Source organism: Rhinatrema bivittatum, chromosome 3 (genome assembly GCF_901001135.1).
Source record: "Rhinatrema bivittatum chromosome 3, aRhiBiv1.1, whole genome shotgun sequence".
Lineage (NCBI taxonomy): Eukaryota > Metazoa > Chordata > Amphibia > Gymnophiona > Rhinatrematidae > Rhinatrema > Rhinatrema bivittatum.
In genome coordinates this window covers 550,102,056-550,125,422 of record NC_042617.1, presented here as the reverse complement: position 1 = coordinate 550,125,422, position 23,367 = coordinate 550,102,056, and the positions used below count along the sequence as shown (strand labels likewise).

The window sequence follows — 23,367 nt, the reverse complement described above, 5'->3', positions numbered from 1 at the left end:
AGTTTTTTGTTTTTAATTCATAGTTTCCAAACCATCCCCCAACCCTTTCCCTTTAATGCCCTCCCCTGCCCCCCCCCCCATATCTTCCTTTGCAGAAGGGACTTCTCCCTGATCGCGGTAGCCTCCTACCAGGATCTCGTTACTATGGCATTTTCAAATACTGGTGCACACTTTTCAAGCAAAATTTTACCCACAGAAAAAGCAGCTGCAAGCGACCGCTCATATTGTGCATCCGCGGTAAGTTCAAAGTGAAAGTTGGCGTGCACTCTCTTTGAGAACTCATGTGAAGCCTACAGATAAAAAATACATGCGGTATTTGACCCAGTGTGGACAGTATGAACATTGCCTCCCCCTCTAAATGCCTAATTGAAGCAAACTGCATCCCATTGACAAATGAAAATATGAAGTCTGGTGGTTCAGCACTGCTGTGCTGACGCATTGCTTTACTGCAGGGAGAAGCACTTGCCTTCTCTTCCAACTTCCGTATCTCCTCACCGGACTTGTCTGTGCTCTGCTTGAGAAGCTCATTGAGTTGCAACACCTGGACCTCCGCAGATGCCAGTTTTCGTTCAAGCTCCTTTTTCTCGCCATTCAGCAACTGTGATCTCTCGGAAAAGAGAGCCTGTGGAGATCTGTTTTCATATTGCGGTTCCTTAGGGCAGAAAAGAAAACCAAGGGGAGAAAAGAAAAATATCTGGATTGCTCTATGAAAAATTAACTTCCCCATGGTAAAGCAGCCAGAACACTGGAGGCAAGGTTTAACCATAAGAACAGGGGTGGGCAAACTACGGCTTGTGGGCCGGAAGCAGCCCCTCACCCAATTTTTTTTTTTAATGACCCACCTACCTGTGTTCTCAGCAACCTTATCTCCAGGATTCCAGTGCCATCCTCGATGTCATACACATCAGGCTGATCAAGGATGGTGTCAAGGATTGGAGCCAACCACTGGAATCAGAACCAAAGAGCAGAAGAGGAGGGACCTCTGTATTTGTGCCATGCAATGCTGATAAAGTTTCAGTCAGTGCAATGCCGCAGGGTGAGGTGAGGCTCTTTCACACCCTCCTCCAACCCTCCTGCATCGTGTTGGAGAGGAGGCGCTGAGAACACACTTAATGCTACGATCCTCTACAGTTAATTGCAGGATACACTAACAGCTGCAAAACCACGACAAAAAAAAACAAACGAGTGGGAACCGGCAGAGATTCCTTACCCATATCTGCACTGTAAAGAACTCCACATGCCTTCCTAACAGCCAATGGCCACGAAGACCCGCCCCCCCTTCCCTGGCAGTCAATGGCTGGGGAGCTCTGCCATCATGTGGTAACCAATGGCTGGAGGAAGCCAGGGCTTCACTTATCCCCTTCTGCAGAGCTCTATGGGGATTTTAGTCCTGCTTCTCCCCAGCTTTCCACTGGAATCCCAGCATGTTAGCTCCTGTCTAAATTACAGTTCCCAACTTTGCCCCCTCTCTGCTCTCCTCCTCCTCACCATTACTGAGAGTCTGGGGCTCTTGCAGATTCTCAGACTCTCATGGCAGGGGGTGGATGCACGGCTGCGGAAAGTCTTCGAGAGCGTCAAGGTAGTGTAAGTGAACTATGAGCATGAGCTGTGGCAGTGAGTCCAGAGGCTGCAGCAGGTGTGCGGGCAGGTCAGCAGTGACAGGTGAAGGTGGGAAGGCGGGGCCGGGAGAGGGGAGTGTGAGAGAGGGAGAAAGGGAATGTGAGAGCATATGGTAGAGTAAGTGAGAGGAAGACTGAGTGAGAAGAGAGTAAAAGAGTGAGATGAAGACAATGAGTGGAAGAGGAGTGAATGAGGGGAGAGAGAGGAAGAGAATGAGTGGGTGGGAGAGGAAGAGTGAGTGGAAGGGAGTGAGAAGAGGACAGTAAGTAAAAGTGAGTGGAACAACGAAAAACCTGGTGTACAAACTCCAAGGGGGACCCCTCTCCCGCCCTGCCCCAGCCCGTGGTACAGCCAAGAGTCAGTGATGTGGCCGCAGGTGAAAAATATTTGCCCATCCCTGACTTAGAGAGTCATCAAAATATACAATTTGCCCAGGGTGCCTAAAGATTTGCACACAGCTATATGTATTGCTAAAAAATATTTTACTGTGACTAAGGTGGCAGGGTCCTATTTATTTACTTACTTACATAATTTGTATCTCACCTGCCCTTCACAAATTGCATTTGATACCTGTCACTGCTAGGATTGTACTAAAGATACTTTCACAAATTTTCAAGCTCTTATTCAAATCACCAAAATACCTCTTGGACAGACTTAAATATTATTTTCCTGCCAGAAAATTGCATTCAGCTCAGGAGGCCCCCTATGACGTGATCCGTATCCTTCTGACAAAAATTACCGGCATGTGGAAACCACAAGGCAGGCCGTTCCTTGTTTGGGTCTTAAGCAGTGGCATTCCAAAACCAGATCTATTTATTTATTTAGGCTTTACTGCCCATCTCTTTGATTCAGAGTATGGTTTTTGATTTCCCTCTTACAGTTGTTGGCTGTGCCCACCGTATTTCCAGATTCGTTCAGTCTGATTCTTTTATTTCTTTTTCATTTTCTGGATATAGTATATTATTTTGGTACCGAATTCAAGGGCAGTGATAGATGAGAAATAACATAAAAGCGTTTAGCGCAGGCATTCATAATGAGAAATAGACAGAAATATATATATATGTATGAGTGGGTATAGTTTTAATTGAAAACTTGTTGTGAAAAGGATATTAGTATAAACAAATTATACAAGTATAAATTGTACATTTTATGAATGGTAAATGTTATATGAATGTCTTTTTTTGATATCTTTTGAAGTATAATAAAGAGAATTGATAGAAAAATTTCATAGGTGCTTATATTCCACTCCACTTGGAGTGTTTTTTGGTACTGATTGTTAAGCACAAAGGAACAGAGATATTGCCTAAATTTGGGGTTTATATATATATATATAAAGGATGCATGTGTCTTACATAGAAGCATGAATAAATAATGGAACATGAATTTTCAGAAGTTGGGCAGTAAATAGTAAAGATTTTTTAGGGGAGTGGAAATTTATTTTCTGTTGCTTCCACTGTTACTGGCATATTACATGCCATAGAAGGGCCCCGTCTTACCTTTACATTACTCCTGTATGAATCGTCACGATTCACAAAAAGGCCCAGGATGGCTTGCTGGGTCCGTAGTTCATTATCCCTGATCTTCTGATGTAGCTGGGTGATTTGTTGCTTCTGCCTGCCAGAGATTAAAAAAAAAAAGTCCAGATTAGGAAGTTAAAAACATTCCCCCACCATCTTCTCCAGGACGTTTCCAGAAAATGTCTGTTTTGATCTCCTTTAAAATTCCCATCTTGGACTTGCTTTACCCTGCAGTTGAGGCTACAGGGAAAACCACCACCATAGGATGCTCTAAACGGAAACATAATTTAACTTTACTTGCAACTAACTGCTTTCTTTATAGAGAGTCTAAAGCACAGGGTCAGGGCAATTCTCTAACGACACATTAATAACATTCAGGCATAGACATAAATAGCAACAAGGAAACCCACATATGGAAGCCTTTGCACCTCGCTGCTTAAAACTGCCAGCAATAAGCTGCATTCTGCCATCTAGTGATGCCTTTGCCTGGGCCTACATCATCTATCTGGGATAAATGTGGCAAAGCTTCTTGACAACAAGAATTAGCTTCATCTCTCCGTCAGCTTCATGTGCTGCACTGGAAGCCAAAAAGCTGTAACTGCACGCTGAGGAAAGAGCGAAGGAATCCAGCTGATTATGGGGTGTTTTCTCCTGTCCTCCTCCCACCCACAGTACATTTGGGATAATTGTTAGCATGCAAGGGGGCAGAGACAAACTTCGCTGGAAGTTGCACTTAAGAAACTTAGGGGCCGATGCAATTATGTGCGCTGAAAGCGGGCGCTGACTTTTCAGCGCCCGCTTTTTTAACGCACTCATTGGCGCCCGCAAGGGGGGCGCCATGCAATACGGAAATTAGGGGGCTGCGGCTGCCGGTTATGAAGACCGACGCCGGTAAACTCGGCCTCGGTTTTCATAACCGGCCTGTCTGCCAGTAATGAAAATGGGCGCCGATAACTCGGCAGACATTTATATTGTTTTACTTTAAAAAAAGAAGTACAGAAAAGCAGTTTTCTCTGCTTTTCTGTACTTTTTTTCAATGCGCTCAGCTATTAACACCGGCTCCAGGCAGGCGTTAATAACTGAGCGATAAATGTGCATCTGAGACGCACATTTATCTTTTTGCATTCGGAGTGAATGAGTAATAGGCTCATTCACATGCATTTGCATGTGATGAACGCTATCTCATTCACTCCACGTCGGACGCATGTTAAATAGGCGCTAATCCCCTATCGCATTAGGGGGTGGATTAGCGCCTATTTAACCAGCGTCCGACAGAGGGTATTGCATCGGCCCCCTTAGGGCCAAGTTTATGGAAGACAGCTCCATAAAAATTAGCAGTCAGACAGATGTGGGTACTGCCATCTCTGACTTGCGGGAGTGGCTCTCCCCATTAGGGTCTGCCAGGTGCTTCCAAATGGCCTGGGCTGCAGCAGACGGTCAGAGACTAGATTCTGTGCTCAGTGGGGCCACTGGTCTAACCCAGTATGGCATTTACAGCTTTTCTTTCTGCACCCATGTGCAGATGACAAGAGGCACAGAAAGTGCTCCCTTCTAGCTTTCTCCGTGAGAAAACGGCATACTTGGAAGGAGACGCCTTCTGAAGTTCCATTCCTAATTGAAAAGCTGGTTATGCTAAAATACCCATGTCTGAGTGCTCAAGTGTTGTTATATAAATCTGAAAACTCTTTCCAGAGAAATAAAGCTAGCCCTAAAAAAAAAAAAAAGAGACTTTACCGCAGACTTTTCTTTACTGAGCTATTTGATCCCCCTGCTAAGGCTAAGGTATTGCAGAATGCCTATAGGGGTCATGGGTGAGGGCACCAGTGGGGGGGGGCATGGTGGTGGAACATAGTGAATCGCCATGTGGGATCTTTTAAAAGCATCAGCTTGGCTTGAGGAAGCTTTGGTGTACCAGTATCTGGTGCATGTGCGGTGGGTGTGATGAGGGCAATATGCTCAGCAAGGTCATTTTCTCATTTTATTAGTATTACTACTACTACTGTACAGGTGAATTTTCAAATGATTTACGTGAGTAAATGTAACATACTATAATAGCAATTTTCAAAAGCCATTTACGTACATAAAGTGCACATACATCTTAATATCCCATGGACAATTCAATGGCATATATTGTAGCAATTTTCAAAAGCCCACTTACACGAGTAAAATACATTTACATATGTAAAACCTAGATTTACATGCGTACATGCTTTTGAAAATCAGGTCCTAAATGTTTTATTCATTTAGGGGCAGATTTTATAAAATTACGCGCACGCGTACTTTTGTTCGCGCACCAGGCGCAAACAAAAGTACGCTGGATTTCAACAGATACGCGCGTAGCCGCGCGAATCTGTTAAAATCCGGGGTCGGCACACGCAAGGCTGCCCAAAATCGGCAGCCTTCACGCTCTGAGCCACGCAGCCTGCCTCCGTTCCCTCCGAGGCTGCTCTAAAATCGGACCGGCCTCGGAGGGAACTTTCCTTCCCCCCCCCCGCCCCTTCCCCTCCCTTACCCACCCCCCTGGCCCTATCTAACCCCCCCCCCCACACCACCTTTGTTGCACAGGTTACGCCTGCCCAAGGCAGGCGTAACCTGTGAGCGCCGGGCCGGCCGCCGGCATGCCATGGTCCGGTCCGGGGGCTGGTCCAAAGGCCGTGGCCACCCCCGGAATGCCCCGATGATGCGCGGGCTGCGACACGCCCCCCGACACGCCCTCCCCTGACGCACCCCGATGACGTGCTGGCTGCGATACGCCCCCCCCGACACGCGTCCCGGGGCTTTGCGTGCGCCGGCAGCCTATGCAAGACAGGCTGCCAGCGCGCGCAGGGAGGGTTTGGGGTAGGTTTTCGGGGATTACGCACGTAACCCTTTGAAAATCTACCCCTTAGTGACCAAATCAAACAATAAACAGAGTATATAAAAAAAAAACCAAACTACCTATACAAACCATCCAAATACACATAGACAAAACAATCGGTTAAACACCAAACAAATGTAACTTTCCTTCTAAACCACGCCCGACCCCAAAATATTAAAGTAGCAGAGTCAAACCACTGCCACCTTGTCCCTTCTAACCCCTATAAAATAAAAACTAGAAGTGGCAAACTACTGCCACCTTATTCTGTCCCCAGTTTTCAACTCCCCAAACTTGCATCCATTCCCAATCACACAGAACACTGCCAGGGTACAGTACTACCCCAATACTGGGCAATCAAGTTAATCGAATATTACATCTGCTGCATACTCACTGTGAACAAGGGACTTATTCAATACCAGATGCAGAGTCAGAGGTTCTCACACCCACACAGCATGGGGAGTGTTTTGATTTGATATTTAATCTCCTACATTTAGGCTCTTAGCAGGAAATATTCTGGTCTTCCAAAACCCGGGATGACATCTAGATTTGGACACCATGAGGTCGACATTCAAAAGCCATTTAGAGGGATAACGTAAAAGTTATCCCTCTAAATGGCAAAACTGGCATATTCGGCCACTTATCCAGCTAAATTCTAGCCGGATAACTAGTTAAAATAACTTTCTTTAGACAACCTGGCTAATCGCGTGTTATGGACGTTTCCTCCAGGAGCTTGTCCAAAACTTTTTAAAACCCCGCTGTGCTGATCGCCTTGATCACGTCCTCTTTGCAATAGCAGTTAGACAACCAGACCCAATTCATCTGCTCCCTCTGAACTGGAGCCAGACCCTACACTCCCCTCTCCATCCAAAGGTCTGACTTCAAAGAGAAAAGCAAGCCATGAATAAACCCCTTCCTCCTTCACACCTTCCCTTCTAGCTTAGAAACTTGCTTTGTGCGCTTTTCCACTTACAGCTCACATCCTAGAGTGCAACGTGCATCTCTGATAGCGCCTGACAAGCCAGCAGCTCGCCTTATTTGTGTGTTTAATTGTTTTAAGAACAGATTACACCTAATGTTCTGTCTAATTACTTTCCTGCACATAAAGACTAGCAGCGCTGAGAATTACAGCGGCGGCCATAACAGGGGGAAAAGCGCGCAAGAGAGTAGGAGGGAACAGTAGGGGGAAGGGCTGAGAGGAGTAGGAAAGGCGGGAAGAGCAAGCAGGGAAAAGAAAGGGAGGGGTGATAGAGATGTAGCCGTTGGAGGAAAGTTTTGAAGACGCTGCTCTGGTTGGGTATTATTACAGTGACATCACGTTAGGAATCCAGCAGAAGCTCAGGGCGAAGTGGAGAGAGGAGCGTCCGAGTTTCTGTTCCTCAGAAGCCACAGCTGAAGAGAATTATCGATTAATTTTGACCTAGAGAGCCATGAGGAAGAGCGGGGACGGAAGCAGTAGGTCGGGGACGAGCGGGAGGATGATTAAGAAAAGGGGACGATGGGGTGCCGTCGCAGCCGGATTCGCTTGACCGGCATTTGATCGCAGCAGCCTTCCCTCCCCCGAACCCAGGGAGCCTACCGGCCGACCATGCATGACCAGCTCGGGCGAGATCGGCCCCGATGCCGGCGCCGATCCAGACGTTGCCGTAGTTGTGGGCGTGCAGGCAGCCCTCCCGCTAGACTTGTCCTTACATGCCTCGGGGTCGAAGCTGGACGCACCACCAGAGACGGGAGAAGACCCCACCAGGCCCAGTGTGGCAGGGAGAAGCGGAAGCCTGATCGAGGCCGGTGACTGGACACCAGTGGCACAGACGGCAGGTGTGTAGACAGCAGGAAACAAGGGGAAAGGAGAGCGCAGCGGCGCTATAAGGAAGAGAGCTGAGTCGGGCGGAATGAAGCCTAGGGAGAGACGAGGACCAAGCGTCAGCTGCAGCCGGTGAAAGCTGCGAAGAGAGGCAGAAGTTCAGCCGGGGACTTCGGAGGACAGCAGAGGAAGAGGAAGAAGCAGGAAGGGAGCGGATCGGATGTTCGGCGGCAGCAGAGTGCATCCAGAAGTAGAGACACCTCATGTGTGCGGTGAGTGTGGAAGAATTAACAGGAAAGGGAGAGGGGCAGAGGGACAGGGCGTCAAGGTCAGATGTCACTGGGTTCCTCCCTATGGTATTCTACCGAAACCCGGGGTTTTGGAGGGTGGCCGGCCTGGTCTTTGGGGGAGGGGGAGAATTACAAGGTAGTGGGGCAGCGGATGGGTCATACGAGAGGTAGAGATAGTAGGGAATTCTTTGGCGTTCCAGAAGGGGAAAGGCGGCAGAGGGCAGGGAGATTTGAAGAGGTACAACAAAGGGGGTCTGAGGCAGGTACTGTGGCCAGTATTTGTTCCTACAGGTGCCATGGAACAAGAGCATGCAGGCCCTTCGAAGAGTGCCGAGCGGCGGGGATGGCAGACGGAGCCCTTCAGAACGGAAAGGTCACAGGCGGGCCTTCAGGACAGAGGCAGACAGGAAGAGTCTACAATCACTAGGCAGATGGTTGGAGCAGGTAAAGAGAGGGGTGGTGATAGGAGAAAGGGGTACAAGAGCAGATGAAGCGAAGAAAGGATACCTCTTCCAGTTCTACAGATAGCAGTTCCTCGAGGGAGTCTACCACAGACTCTAGTGACAAAGAAAGGAGGGCGCGAATGAGCGGTTAGGGCCAGAGCAGGACATGGGTCATCCAGCGCTGGCATCGTTAACGGAATTGTGGGAAGGGGTGCTGGGAAAATTGAGAAGCAGAATTCGACGAAGAAGATATGTTAATATTTTCCAGTTATTGGACGGTAGGAGAGGAGGCAAGAGCCGATGCAGGAAGGGTAGCAAGAGTAAGTGAGAAAAGGACCCAGGATCTAGAATACCCAAGAACATCCTCAATTGGATGAGGGGTTTCCTCCACTTAGCAAGCTTTGTGGGACATTATAAGTCGGATCAATATGCGGCCCTGTTAGCGTATTGTGACAGTATCCTAAGGGCTTTCAAGGATTATGAAGGTTGGGCATGGCTTAACTATGATGAAAAGTTCAGGGAAAAAATGGCTGGTAACAAATTCATGTCATGGGGTACACAAGACATCAACCTAAGGTTGACACAGCCAAAATATATCCGCTCAGGAAATTTAAAAACTTGGGGTTTGTCTGGATAATTCGAAAAGTTATCCGGACAAACCCTTATGACTATTGACCTCCCAGTGTATTTCGAGTTTGAGAAAGTGGACCTACTAAGCTTTTCAGGACCTTTGTTTTAACCTGGTGATTTTGGTAGGACGTACTCCACCTTTGGAGGATTGTAACATTAGGACTGGCGGGATAAGGCCCGGCGAATACACACTAAGGCAGAGAAAGCAGCTGCCCGGAGGGTGCGCTCTGAAGAGGGCACCTCCTCCTCTGCTCCGGTGTCACCTTCTCAGCCTGAGCGGCAGCATCCCGTCAGATCGGCCCCCTAAATGGTGCAGGGGGCTCACAAGCCGGTGGTATTCGCAGTGCCACCGCCAGCCTGCCCTCGTGCTTAAGTCTGACTGGACACTCAGGCCGAGCAATGTCTGTGAGAAAATGCTGCTGAGACAGAGGTGCCTCGTTCTGCGTGGACCCTCCCCCTGCTTGGAGTGAACCCTCTCTTCCACCTCCTTGCCCCCTCCCCACAGCATCCTTAGACAGGGCACCTCTCATCCTTGAACCCCTTTTTCCTCTACTTCATGCCTAGGGGCTTTTATGTAAATCCAACCCTGAGCAGGACAACTGCTTCAGGGGGATATAATTCGGGTACAGATTTCGAGCTCGGATGCCATGGGCTGCAATGGTGCTGGTTTAGAGCGGTGAACATTGGGAGCACATTAGCTGTTCAGGTTTTCAGACTCCTCATAACGAATGTGCAGGAGGAGATGTAGCTGCATCCATCGGCCTGCAGTTTAGATCCACCACATCTCAAGCACATTTATTACGGATAACCTGAAAGCAGGCTTCTCTCCTGTAGTTCCCAAAGCTTTAAAAAGGATGTGGTTGGTCAAAATTGTATAACCATGATGTAAGTACTGCTCAATATCTGATCTTTAGTAGAACAGACAACTAAAACCCTGTACAGCTAACTCACATGCAAAACTAGGGTTATAAACCCTGACATAGGATGTTGTTCACAGAGATCGACAGGATACAGTGTTTGCGATGTTTTCTGGGAAACAGATTTTAATCTGTTACCTGGGTGAAACAGCAGACACAGTAATTTCAATGTGGTGGAAGCAAGACTGAACTTTTGACTATTTGCATGGTCCACTTTGTTAGACTGTTGAGGCACAAGGGACCAATTAGAATTGGTTGGGCAGCTTGCCCTTTACTCAGAAGCTTATCTGTGAAAAAACGCAATATTACTTGCAGGCCGATTCAATATTACTTGCAGGCCGGTGGAGCGCACTGTTAACCCTCATTTGGACGTGCGTTTTCGACGCGCTAGCTTTACCCCTTACGTCGAAAACGCACGTCCAACCCCCCGAAAATAATAGCGCCCGCAACATGCAAATGCATGTTGATGGCCATATTAGTTATTCCTGTGCGATACAGAAAGTAAAATGTGCAGCCAAGCCGCACATTTTACTTTCAGAAATTAGCGCCTACCCAAAGCTAGGTGTTAATTTCTGCCAGCGCCGGGGAAGTGCACAGAAAAGCAGTAAAAACTGCTTTTCTGAGCACCCTCCGACTTAATATCATGGCGATATTAAGTCGGACGCCCCAAAAGTAAAAAAAAAAAGTAAAAATTAAAAAAAATATATTAAAAAAATCGGCCCGCGGGTCGGAAGACGAACTCTCAATTATGTTGGTGTCCGTTTTCTGAACCCGTGGCTGTCAGCAGGCTCGAGAACCGATGCCGGCAAAATTGAGCATCGGCTGTCAAACTCACTGACAGCCGCCGCTCCTGTCAAAAAGGAGGCGCTAGGGACGCGCTAGTATCCCTAGCGCCTCCTTTTACTGTGGGCCCTAATTTGCATAGGCCACCCTCCTGAACTGCGCGCCCAGGAGAGTGGCCTGTGCGTGCGCCAGCTCTCCTGCCCGTTTTTCTGAATCGGCCTGTAAGTCATTCTGGATTAGAGAAACGTCCTGTCTACATATTCTCTGCTACCAAAGAATCCCGGCTAGGATACAATAATTGCTGTTTTTAGCAAACCCATGAATAGAAATTAAATGAGTGAGAACAAAATGACATTTTTTAAGCAGTCAGTCAACGTATAGGCCGTGACTCAAGAAAATTATCAAAAATAACTGGGACAATCAGCACAAACAATAAAAATAAAAACTATAAGTGAGGAATTCAAACCAGAACCAGGGAAGTGTTCTGTGTGTAATGCCCCCTTGCCCCAACCACCTGGTAAGGGAGTTCCTGGCCTGGCAGGGGCCTCCCTTGCGTAGGCTCCATGGATCCTTATGTACTTGGCTTCTGATGTCTCCCCAGAAACCCGAAAACAAATGGGAGTGTGAACAAGGCTGGCAGTACTGTAAAACTGCCCAGAGCAAAGGACTGAGAGGATATACATTTTTAAATAAATCAATTAACAAATATTCACAAGTTTTATTAAAGTTGTATAACTAAGTTACCGGAGATACTAAACAGTGCATAAACAGTACCAATATCCTGTTCTAGAAGATATTAAATATCAAGCGGTGAGAGGTATGGCTCCCCATAAGCTGATGCACTCAGGCTCTGGTAAGCCGGCTCTCCACAACTGGAGCAAGTTGCAGGCTGGCAGAACAGTGGCACTGAACTGCTCCGTGCCGGGAGAGGTCTTCTCCAGCTCTTAAATGGTAAGGGGATCTGAGAGAAACACAAAAAACAAGGGGATCCAAAGAATGCAAGAAGCTGCCACTTTAAAACATTCTGTCTGGCGCTACAAGCGAGGAGGTAACAGAAAGTGCTGGTTCCCGCTCCAGTTTCATAACGTTTGGGTGAGCTCAGGGCTCTTAACGAAAGGAAATGGAAAACATCAGAAACACTTAAATAACGTTTTATTCTCAGCAGCCGGGCACTCTGGAGAACAAGTAATTTATGAGGTTATGATTAAGAGGTGAAAGGGAAAAAACTCGAGCGCCACTACCTTCCTTTCATAGCAGCGCTGCCAGCAAAAGGATTCTTTAATTAATGCACTTGGCAGCTAGCATAAGTAAGGTCATCCAGGTCCCTGTTCTTCAGCCTGATTTTTATTTAACTTCTGAGGATGTGGTAAGGTTTCAAGTTTTTTTTAAAGCACCTCCTGCTTGCTCCCACCCACTGCTACTAGTCTGAGGGAAGCTGGGTACTGGGATGCTGAATCCCACGCAGACAGGGAAAGCACGAACATCTGAAGATGGATCTTGGAGATTTTTTTTTAAAACTGGCGAGCAAGGGTCTAGCAAATGGTGTCTACCTCTTGTTTTAAAAAAGAAAAAAGAAAAAAATAACAAATATATTAGAAAAAAATACCGAGACCTAGGAATAAAAAAACAAGACATGAAAGACAAGAAAGAGGCAGCTTGATATTCTGAGAAATGTAACTACCGCTACGTGGTTGTCCTTTCCTAGCCTAAGTTTCAAGACATTTGCACACTCGCATGAATCCAAGACAGAGGGACAGTGTGCAGGGACTGAGCTTGGGTATCGAGGAGAGCACCATAGCATCTGCTGAGAATGTTATTATGCCACTAGTGGAACTGCCTGCCAAAATGGACAGGAGCAAACAGCATCTGCAGATATGGAATGGTTCCACTGAGCTCCCCGCTTCCCTGCCCCGGCACCACTACCATTCCCAGGATGCCTTTCCTCTGTTTCTCCACCTAATATCATGTTTCCTGATCCTTGGAGTGACAGTGCTCTCAGTGATCCCCATGGCTGTAAAAACCAGTCCATGTACTCGTCACGTCATACTAACATAGTAACGATGGTAGAGAAAGTCCAAATGTTCCAGCAAGTTTCACAAGGTGGTAACCGCCACTGCGTGCTGATTACCCCCCAAGTCTTATGTTAAGGGTAGTGATATTTACAATCAGATATGCTGTTTGAACATGCTTTGCTTTTGGTTTTGGCTGTAGAAGCGGTCCTGTGCTTTTTTTTCCTGATGTCTGCATATCAGTACCCCTGACAGTAAAAGTCGAGACCCTGGGTTGGCTGTTGACTGAATCCAATTCCCACCCCCACCTCCCACCCTTGCCGATGAAACGGAGAGCGATGTTGCATTTGCACCAAAAGTATCAAGGCTAATCAGTTAATGGTAGTAAGCCCAAGCCTTCTGATTAAAGGTAGTAACTGCCATTCCATGCAGGTTACCTCAATGCACCCTTTTTTTTCATTTCCAACCTCTAACCTTTAGGAATCCACAATGTTTATCCTATGACGTCTTGAACATAGTAATGATGGCAGGTAAAGACCAAATGGTCCATCCAGTCTGCCCAGCAAGTTTCTTATGGTAGAAACTGCCACTCCGTGCAGGTTACCCCAAGCCTTATGTTAAGGGTGGTAATATTAACAATCAAAACCAAGCAACTGTCAAACCCATAACAAAATTACAGCTAACATCATTTTTATGGGGTGAGCAGCCTTCTTGATAATTCCGACAATGCTGCTTGAACATGCTTTGCTTTTGGTCTTGGCCATAGAAGTGGACCTGCACTTTTTCCCTAATGTCTGTGGTCCGGGGTACTGTGTATCAGTACCCCGGACCATAAAAGTCGGGGCCCAGCATTGGCTGTATAATTGATGTACCATAGGTTTTGGCCCCGTGTGGAATATCACTCCTTATCCAAGTCAGTTTTTGTTGTTTTCTCATCTTGGTAGGGGAGCATACAAGTTCCTATACCTAGTGTAACAGGCAGGCCCTCCCCACCCCCATGTCTTACCACTAAGCTTTGTAATAGTCTAAACAACTACCAAAACTAATGAGACTGTTGCCCAAACATTTAACCACCTATGACCCTGTATTGTTACTGGACGGTTCCTGGCTACCAACAACCAGCTGGCATTTACTCGGTTGGTTCTAGTTATGGTTCCTTTGATTGCTCCATCTGTTACTTGGATAACTGTGGTAATCCCGGGAGGTCAACAAGTGTTGACCTCCCGGGATGCGTGATTTAACCCAGTAAAAATGTTGCTAGCAGTAATTTATGGGTTTGATGGTTGCTTGGTTTTGATTGATTGTAAATATTATTACCCTTATCATAAGGCTTGGGGGTAACTGCAAGGAGCGGTAGATACTATCATAAGAAGCTTGCTGGGCAAACTGGATGGGCCAGCTGGTCCTTTTCTGCCATCATTACTACGTTACTATGAATTGGAGCCTGCTGAGTTCCATTCGGCTCCCCCATGGTCTGCAGTATTCACTAGCTTGTGCTTCCTTTATCTGTACCTTGTTTTCCCCCTTTATTACCTCTCCCTTGCCTCTGCTCTTTAAGAAGTGACGGGTCGGTTGCCTGTAATACTTTAGCCTCCGAACCTTGTTTCTAGTACTGTTCTCTATTTCTGTCTCACACATGCTTGAGTTCTGCCATAGCACTGATTTACACCTCCTCTGCTGGTATATTAATCTAGAAATCTACTATCCTCTCAGTAAAGGAGCATTTTCTTATGCTGCCTCTGAACCTTCTTCCCTCCAACTTCATTTCATTTGTTTATTATAAATATTTATATCCACCTTTCTTCCATAGTCCCAAAGCAGCACACAACATACAGTGGCTATAGAAAATCTACACCCCAAGAAAGCTGAAACTGGGATGGAAGTTCACATTTCAGTGTGACAACGACCCAAAGTAGACAGTCAAAGGTGCACTGGAGCGACTAAAGATCAAAAAGGTTAATATCCTGGAGTGGCCCAATCGGAGCCTCAACATCAGTTCAATTAAAAATCTGTGGCATGACTTTAAGATCGCTGTCCATCAACACTCTCCAAGGAACTCGACAGAGCTTGAATAGTTTTATAAAGAAGAATGATCTAATACTGGTAATTCTAAAACTTAACTACGAACTGAACAAATTTAAGATGAAGGCAGCAGTCCAGCAGAAAGAGGGGAGCCTCTCAGTCCTCTGCATCGTGTCACATGTATGATTTTTTACACGCTGGTGAGAAATTGTACGTGTGCATCCGATACAAGGAGCTCCTGTCTCTCAGAGAACGAATCCGATCTCTGGAGGCTAGAGTGGCAGATCTGAAGGAGATGAGGCAGACAGAGAAGTATATAGATGAGACCTTCAGGGACATAGTAGCCAAGTCCCAACTACAGTCTGGCAGCCCTGGTGCTGCCTTGGAGGAGGAAGGTTTCATGATCAGAGAGCATTAACCTGGTGCAGCAGGAAATGATCCTGTAGCAAGGACCTGCTCTCCAAGTGGTTCACTGTCCTCTCACACTGAGGATGTGTCTCCCAGGGCTACTGCCCAGGAGGGAAGGGTTAGGTCGGCCATCATAGTTGGTAATTCGATTATCAAGAATATAGACAGCTGGGTGGCTGGTGGGCATGAGGATCACCTGGTAAAATGCCTACCTAGTGTGAAGGTGGTGGACCTCACGCATCACCTACACAGGATTTAGACAGTGCTGGTGAGTTGCCGGCTTTTGTGGTACAAGTGGGCACCAACGACATAGCCTAAATTTGGCTTCCAGAACCTCCCTCCTACATTTTCCTCTGAAACCCAAAACCTTCCAGGGTAGCGTTCTCTGAAATGCTCCCTGTGCCACACGCAGGTCCCCAGAGGTAGGCAGAGCTCCGGAGTGTCAATGCGTGGATGAGATGATGGTGCAAGGAAGAGGGATTCAGTTTTGTAAGGAACTGGGCAACATTTTGGGGAAGGGGGGAGTCTTTTCTGAAGGGATGGACTCCCCTTAACCAGGGTGGAACCAGGCTGCTGGCGCTAACCTTTAAAAAGGAGATAGAGCAGCTTTTAAACTAAATCAAAGGGGAAAGCCAACAGTTGCTCAGCAGCACATGGTTCGGAGGGAGGTATCTAGGAAGGATACTAAGGAAGCATTAGAGGTAGGGCATCCCGACAGTGAGGTTCCAATTATAAGAAAAGTAGTCCAAGTGCCTGTAACTAAAAACTCACCTGAGCTAAGAGATTCCAATTTATCCCCTTCAACTGAAAAGCAGAATGTTAATATAAACAAAAAACACACTGACATTTTTGTATGCTAATGTCAGAAGTCTAAGAAGAAAGAAGGGAGAATTTGAGTGTAGCAGTGAATGATGACATAGATTTAATTGGCATCTCAGAGACATGATAGAAAGAAGATAACCAAATGGGATGGTGCTATACCAGGGTACAAATTATATCTCAATGACAGAGAGGAGCATCTTGGTGGCAGGGTGGAGCTTTATGTCGGAGGGAACTTTCCTTCACCCTCCCCTCCCTTCCCCTATCTAAACTCCCCCCTACCTTTGCGCGTGCCGGCCGGCAGCCCCGCTCCATCCTCCGGTCCCGGGGGCTGGTCTGGAGGCCTCGACCATGCCCCCAGGCCGGCGCCACGCCCCGGGCTCGCCCCCGAAACGCCGCGGCACGCCCCCGAAATGCCGCTTCGTTTCAGGAATGCCCCCGGATACGCCCCCTCCTGCCCCTTTTTGAAAGCCCCGGGACTTACGCGCGTCCCGTGGCTTTAGGCGCGCCAGGGCCCTGCGCGTAAATCCGGAAGGATTTACGTGCACAGGCCTTTTAAAATCTGCCCCATAAGGTACGTGCTTAACCCTTTTAAAACGCCCCTGCACGTGCCGAGCCTATGTTGCATAGGCTCGGCGGCGCACACAAGCCCCGGGACGCGCATACGTCCCGGAGCTTCGCTAGGGGGGCGTGTCGGGGGCATGTCGGGTGGGCGGCGCGACGTTTGGGGCGTTCCGAGGGGGCATGTCGGGGGCGTGGTGCCGGGCCGGGGGCGTTCTGGGGGCGCAGCCGAGGCCTCCGGAACAGCCCCCAGGTCAGGAGATGGCGCGCCAGCAGCCCAGAGGCAGGCGTAACTTTTACAATAACGGTAAGGGGGGGTTTAGGTAGGGCCGGGGGGGGGTGGGTTAGGTAGCGGAAGGGAGGGGAAGGTGCGGGGGAGTGGAGGGAACTGGCAGCACGCGCAGGGCTCGGCGCACGCAAGGTGCACAAATGTGCACCCCCTTTCGCGCGCCGACCCCAGATTTTATAAGATACGCGCCTGTGCGGGAACAAAAGTACGCGCGTGTGCTGTTTTTTAAAATGTACACCAGTACGTTGGTTAAGAACACCTATTGACATCTCCATAAAGTGTGACAACTTTAACTCTTGCTTTCAAGTAAACACTTGGCCACAGTGAAGCAGGCTACTATCCTTTGTCAACTGGACTACTATAATGTCTTACATACGGTGCTATCAAAAAGATTAAAAGAATGCAATGTGTTCAGAATTCAGCCGCCAGATTGTTATTAGAAATTAACAAATGTAACATAGTAAATAACAGCCAATAAAGACCAAAGAAGCCCATCCGGTTTGTCAATAGTGATGTGCCTACCTTGGGTACATACGAATACAAACTGTCACATGGAACCCAACTCTCACTCAACTGGTGCTCTTCTAAGATTGTAACTACTGTTCCAGAAGACATACAAGGGGTGTTGGTGTCCGGTTCCATGTGACAGTTTGTATGCAGATCTACTTAATGGCCCATCCAGTCTGCCCAAAGTGGACGATTGACTACCGAGCAGTCTGGATGGGCCATTTTTGTCTCTCTACCATCATTTATCATGCTATATGTTACATTTATTTGGAACTTGACAAATATTTGAATGTTTTCATCATAACCCCTTTCACTTTTTTCTTCTAGTGAATACATTTTGAATGTCTTATAAGAACATAAGAACATAAGAAATTGCTATGCTGGGTCAGATCAAGGGTCCATCAAGCCCAGCATCCTGTTTCCAACAGAGGCCAAACCAGACCACAAGAACCTGGCAATTACCCAAACACTAAGAAGATCCCATACTACTGATGCAATTAATAGCAGTGGCTATTCCCTAAGAAAACTTGATTAATAGTCATTAATGGACTTCTCCTCCAAGAACTTATCCAAACCTTTTTTGAACCCAGCTATACTAACTGCACTAACCACATCCTCTGGCAACAAATTCCAGAGTTTTATTGTGCGTTGAGTGAAAAAGAATTTTTTCCGATTAGTCTTAAATGTGCTACTTGCTAACTTCCTGGAATGCCCCCTAGTTCTTCTATTATTCAAAAGTGTAAATAACCGATTCACATCTACTCGTTCAAGACCTCTCATGATCTTAAAGACCTCTATCATATCCCCCCTCAGCCGTCTCTTCTCCAAGCTGAACAGCCCTAACCTCTTCAGCCTTTCCTCATAGGGGAGCTGTTCCATCCCCTTTATCATTTTGGTTGCCCTTCTCCATCGCAACTATATCTTTTTTGAGATGCGGCAACCAAAATTGTACACAGTATTCAAGGTGTGGTCTCAATATGGAGCGATATAGAGGCATTTTGACATTTTCTGTTTTATTAACCATTCCCTTTCTAATAATTGCTAACATTCTGTTTCCTTTTTTGTCTGCTGCAGCACACTGAGCCGACGATTTTAAAGTATTATCCACTATGATGCCTAGATCTTTTTCCTGGGTGGTAGCTCCTAATATGGAACCTAACATCGTGTAACTACAGCAAGGGTTATTTTTCCCTATATGCAACACCTTGCACTTGTCCACATTAAATTTCATCTGCCATTTGGATGCCCAATCTTCCAGTCTTGCAAGGTCCTCCTGTAATGTATCACAATCTGCTTGTGATTTAACTACTCTGAATAATTGTGTATCATCCGCAAATTTGATAACCTCACTCGTCGTATTCCTTTCCAGATCATTTATATATATATTGAAAAGTATAGGTCCAAGTACAGATCCCTGAAGCACTCCACTGTTTACCCTTTTCCACTGAGCAAATTGACCATTTAATCCTACCCTCTGTTTCCTGTCTTTTAACCAGTTTGTAATCCACGAAAGGACATCGCCTCCTATCCCATGACTTTTTAGTTTTCTTAGAAGCCTCTCATGAGGGACTTTGTCAAACGCCTTCTGAAAATCCAAATACACTACATCTACGGTTCACCTTTATCTACATGTTTATTAACCCCTTCAAAAAAATGAAGCAGATTTGTTAGGCAAGACTTCTCTTGGGTAAATCCATGTTGACTGTCTTCCATTAAACCATGTCTTTCTATATGCTCTACGATTTTGATCTTGAGGATAGTTTCCACTATTTGCACCTTTTATTTTGTAGTGTTTGTGTTGTAGACACTGTATCATTTTAGTAGCCCTTTTCTGAATTGCTGCCGCCCCTTTCAATGTCCAGAAGAAGACACAGCCTCCAGAGCAGAACACAATGCTCAAGGCAGGTTGACCTATATAGTGACTATATTACATCCTTTTTTTTCCTGCTGATGATATCTCTGGTTATGCAACCAAGCATATTGCTAGCTTTCCCAGCAGCATTATTTTATATAGAGAGATATATGAAATGGCAAGGCAAAGGGGGAAGCCAATGCATAGTGAAATTCTCTAATCAGGAGAGAAATAAAAAAATAAACTAATCTAATACCTTAACTTTGTAGGATGGCATTTCTAGAGAGGATGAAAGTTAAATAAAAGAATACCAGAGAAACTGCACCTGAGTCTGCTGCCTGGGGAACTAATGCTTATATGAAGTTGCTAGCTTTTTTTCTGAAATCTCCAATCTATTTGATCCATGTGTTCTGCATTTTGTTGGAGTCTCCAGCAGTTTTACCCTCCTACAATCCATTTAAGATGTGCAAGTCTTCAGGCATTAAAAAAAAAAACAAAAAAACCACATCAGATCACCAGCAAAATTCCTGCAGTATCATCAGTCAAGACCTGAGAGCCCTGGGAGGGGAAGATCACCGAGCAGTAGTTAAACTCTATCCCTAAGCCAGGGACCTCAGGTCGGGGGCATCACCTGCCTGAGCAAGTGCTACAGCTGTGGTTTCATCTCAGGAGATGGAAGTGCTCCAAAGGAAGAGCATTGACGGCAGAACCTGCCTATGATTAGCAGAATGAATGTCTGCAAAAAGAACCTCAAAAGACACCCACGGTAAGAGAGGAAGGACCTGGTAATACCCAAGCGTAGATAAAAGTGTAAAACTGAGAGACAGCTTTAAAACTGAACACCCCAGAAACAAAAATATAAGCCAGCTCTGGGTGGAAAGCTTGGCTATGAATTTTGATCTGTCAGTTTCCAAAGGGAAGAAGGAAAATATGATTATTGCAGCTGGGGAACGTGAACAAATGGATTGCCCACGGTGTTGTACACAGAGTCGGGCGGGAGCTCAGGCTGTGCGATCTCAAATCTCTGGGGGCTCAGTGCTCCGGGCTCATTGCTCTTGCTACTAAACACTACCTCCCCTCCAGTGATGTTTTTATGAACTCAGGGGATGCATTAGGTGTAAGAGTTACTGTAAACACACACATACACAAAACATTAAATTATTCTCTATAGACTCCTGAGTAATAAATGATTTGAATTTAAGGGCAGATTTATCAGCTGCAGGACTGAGTACCATGTACTTACTTCAGCAGCACGATGGGAAAAAGCGCCCTCCTTAACGAATCATTCATCCCAGAGTTACAGCTGCTGTGCTGTGTCTCGGGGGGGCTTTGGCTCAGACGAGCTCATGTGCCCGCCCCACCTCCCATCCCGGCATGCAAACAAGGAATAAATCATAAGGAAGCTTGAGGCAGGGCAAACAGGAGGAGCTGCCACCATATGTAACCCTGACGCATACGATATTAAACAAGCTTCAAAATCAGAGAGAAAACATGCAATTAGTCTATCTTTAGAGGATGGGTAAACACTTGGAATGTGGATTAATTTGAAACCATCTAGGGCAGCCAGAAACTGCATCACCCCTGGGCCAGCCCCTTGGTGGCTTAATAATACAATCACTTTTACTGTTCCAGTGAGTTAGTGCTCAGCCAATGTCATTTGCCCTGCAGCATAATCAACTAGCCCCAGACAACAGGACCTGGGATTTTTCACATAATGAGCCTCCGCTTGCAGAAGACGATAGCAAAAGTGATCTGAGTCAGGGGAGAATTCCTTGCCAGCTCTCAGCTCTGCTACGGCAGGAGAAGCTTGGGTTGTCTGCTGCTGCCACCGAGAGCAAGATGAAGACATGAAACTAAAATACAACCACGCGGGCCGATACAGTAAGGACGCGAAAGAAAAAGCGCGGCAGTGCCGGGCGCCTGCTCGGCGCCCGGCACTGACCTGAAGTACCTGACCTTCCAGGTCAGGTACTTCAGGTCACAGGTGCGCAGCTGCTCAAAAGGAGCTTTCATCAGCTGAGCTAGTACCACATTGAAGTCTCAAGACATAGCAGAAGGTCTTAGGGGAGGCTTTAACTGAAGCAGCCATGGGAGCTCACATGCTGCTGAAGGGAGCAAAGGGGCAGAGGATAGTATCTCCTCTGGCAATAGAAAGACTTCCTCTGCTCCTGCCTCTCCGACCTCCTGAATGAGGAGGATGGGTCTAGAGTGCCGGTGGAGAGCTGTTGGAGGGTCTCACGGTAGTCCCGCAACTGGACCACCGCATCCCTCACCCTATCTCCAAAGAGATTCTCCCCAGTACACGGCACCTCAGCGAGCCATTCCTGATGCTCTGGATGAAGATCCGAGGCCCTCGCCATGCCATTCTGAGGATGCCGATTCCTGCTGCAGAGGCCCTCGCTGCCATTACAAAACATCGCAGGTCACACAGATCTCGTGTTTTCACACTCCCGGCCCTTATTCACCATGGACTGGAGGGAGTCCCGCTGCTGCTGAGGCAGCTGCTCGGCTATCTCCTGCACCTGCTTCCAGAGGTCCTGCGAGTATTGCCTCATGTAGAGCTGATAGGAGGTGATGCGGGCAATAAGCAAAGCCGCCTGGAACACTTTCCTCCCAAGAGCATCTAATGCCCTGTGGTCTTTCTCTGGGGGCACCGAGGAATGGGTCTGAGAGTACTTGGCCATCTTTAGGGCAGATTCAACAACCACTAATTGGTGGGGGAAGCTGACGCTTATTGAATCCGGTAGCCTTCTGGATGAGGTAGACCCTGTCCACCTTCCTGTTAACAGGAGGTATTGTGAGGGGGTGTTCCAATCTCCTCAACAGCAGCTCCTTAAGGATATTGTGCACTTGGACCACCATGATTTCCTTAGGAGGCTCCTTAAACTGGAGGATCTCCAGCATCTTGTGCCTGGTATTTTCCTCCGTCAATAACTAAAACAGAATGACTTCCACCATTATACTCACAAAACTTGGGAAGGATAAGTCCTCCAGTGGGGACCTACTTCACTCTTCTGGAGGAGACGGATCTGAAGGGAGACCCTATGACCCCTCGGAGGACTCTGCGGTATCATCCCCCAGGGGTCATAGGGACCCTCATCCTCACTGTAACCAACAGGGAAGGGCTCTAGGTGCTCGGCCTTCGTCCACAGATGCAGTCACCGGCAAACCCAGTGCTGGCCCCGGCAAAGCTGGATGGGGGGCAACAGGCCACGGTCCTCTGACAGCCTAGACAAAGCTTCCTCAGAGGTGGAACCCCAATGACCACCGCATCAGTTGGGGGAAGCATCGGTACCCTGCCAGACATCAATGCCCTCCTAGGAACCAACGCCAGCTGTGACAGTAACAGTTCCAGCAATGGATCCAAAGCGGTCAGGACTGATGGCCTGCATTGCCCGCTATACCGCCAGCTGGACACGTCGCTCCAGCTCCTCCTTGAAAGTTGCCAAAGCCAACACTGACTGGGAGGAAGGAGGGGTGGGCAGATCTTCCTTGGATCTCAGAGGTGGATCGGTAACTGGCACCAGGTCCGGTGGACCCCGGCATTGATGGAGGATGGGCACTCCTCACCATGAGGTCTCTTTAGGGGCATCACAGTATGAGCTGGTGCATCCTCATGCCCAGCACCATGCATCAAAGGCAGCCGGTGCTGATGCTTCCTTGGCTTCCCTCAGTGCTCGGCCCGGTCTTTCTTCGGTGCCTCGGTTGAAGATGAGGAACCCGACCTCCTCAATCTGGAGCATCCGGTGCCCCTATCAACAGGCAGCATCGACAGAACCGACAGACCTACCGATGTCGATTGCGTGATAACCATCAATGCAGGTCCAAGGTCCATCGGTGCCGATGCCGCAGTTGATGGCTCGGACTTCCCCAACCTGAAGAGTTTCTCCATCTTGTGGAGTCAGGCATAACATCCCTTCAGGGGTCATTCGGGTGCACTTGCCGCAACTCCGTATATCATGTGATGCCCCCAGGCAGAGGACACATATATCATGGGGATCCGTGATAGGCATGGCCCTTGGGCACAAGGGGGCATCAATGA

General features: G+C 47.4%; 1 protein-coding gene across 6 annotated transcripts in view; it reads right to left on the bottom strand.

Annotated features, from left to right (window-relative positions):
• CEP85L (centrosomal protein 85 like) overlaps window positions 1-23,367 on the bottom strand; it is a 382,914-nt gene that overhangs the window by 51,093 nt on the left and 308,454 nt on the right. For all 6 annotated transcript variants that reach the window (XM_029596422.1, XM_029596423.1, XM_029596424.1 and 3 more), the window contains exons 5-6: window positions 3,117-3,234; window positions 467-652 (exon numbers count right to left, since the gene is read on the bottom strand). In XM_029596422.1, the coding sequence (XP_029452282.1) occupies window positions 467-652; window positions 3,117-3,234 (304 nt within the window). The remainder of the gene's footprint in view (window positions 1-466; window positions 653-3,116; window positions 3,235-23,367) is intronic.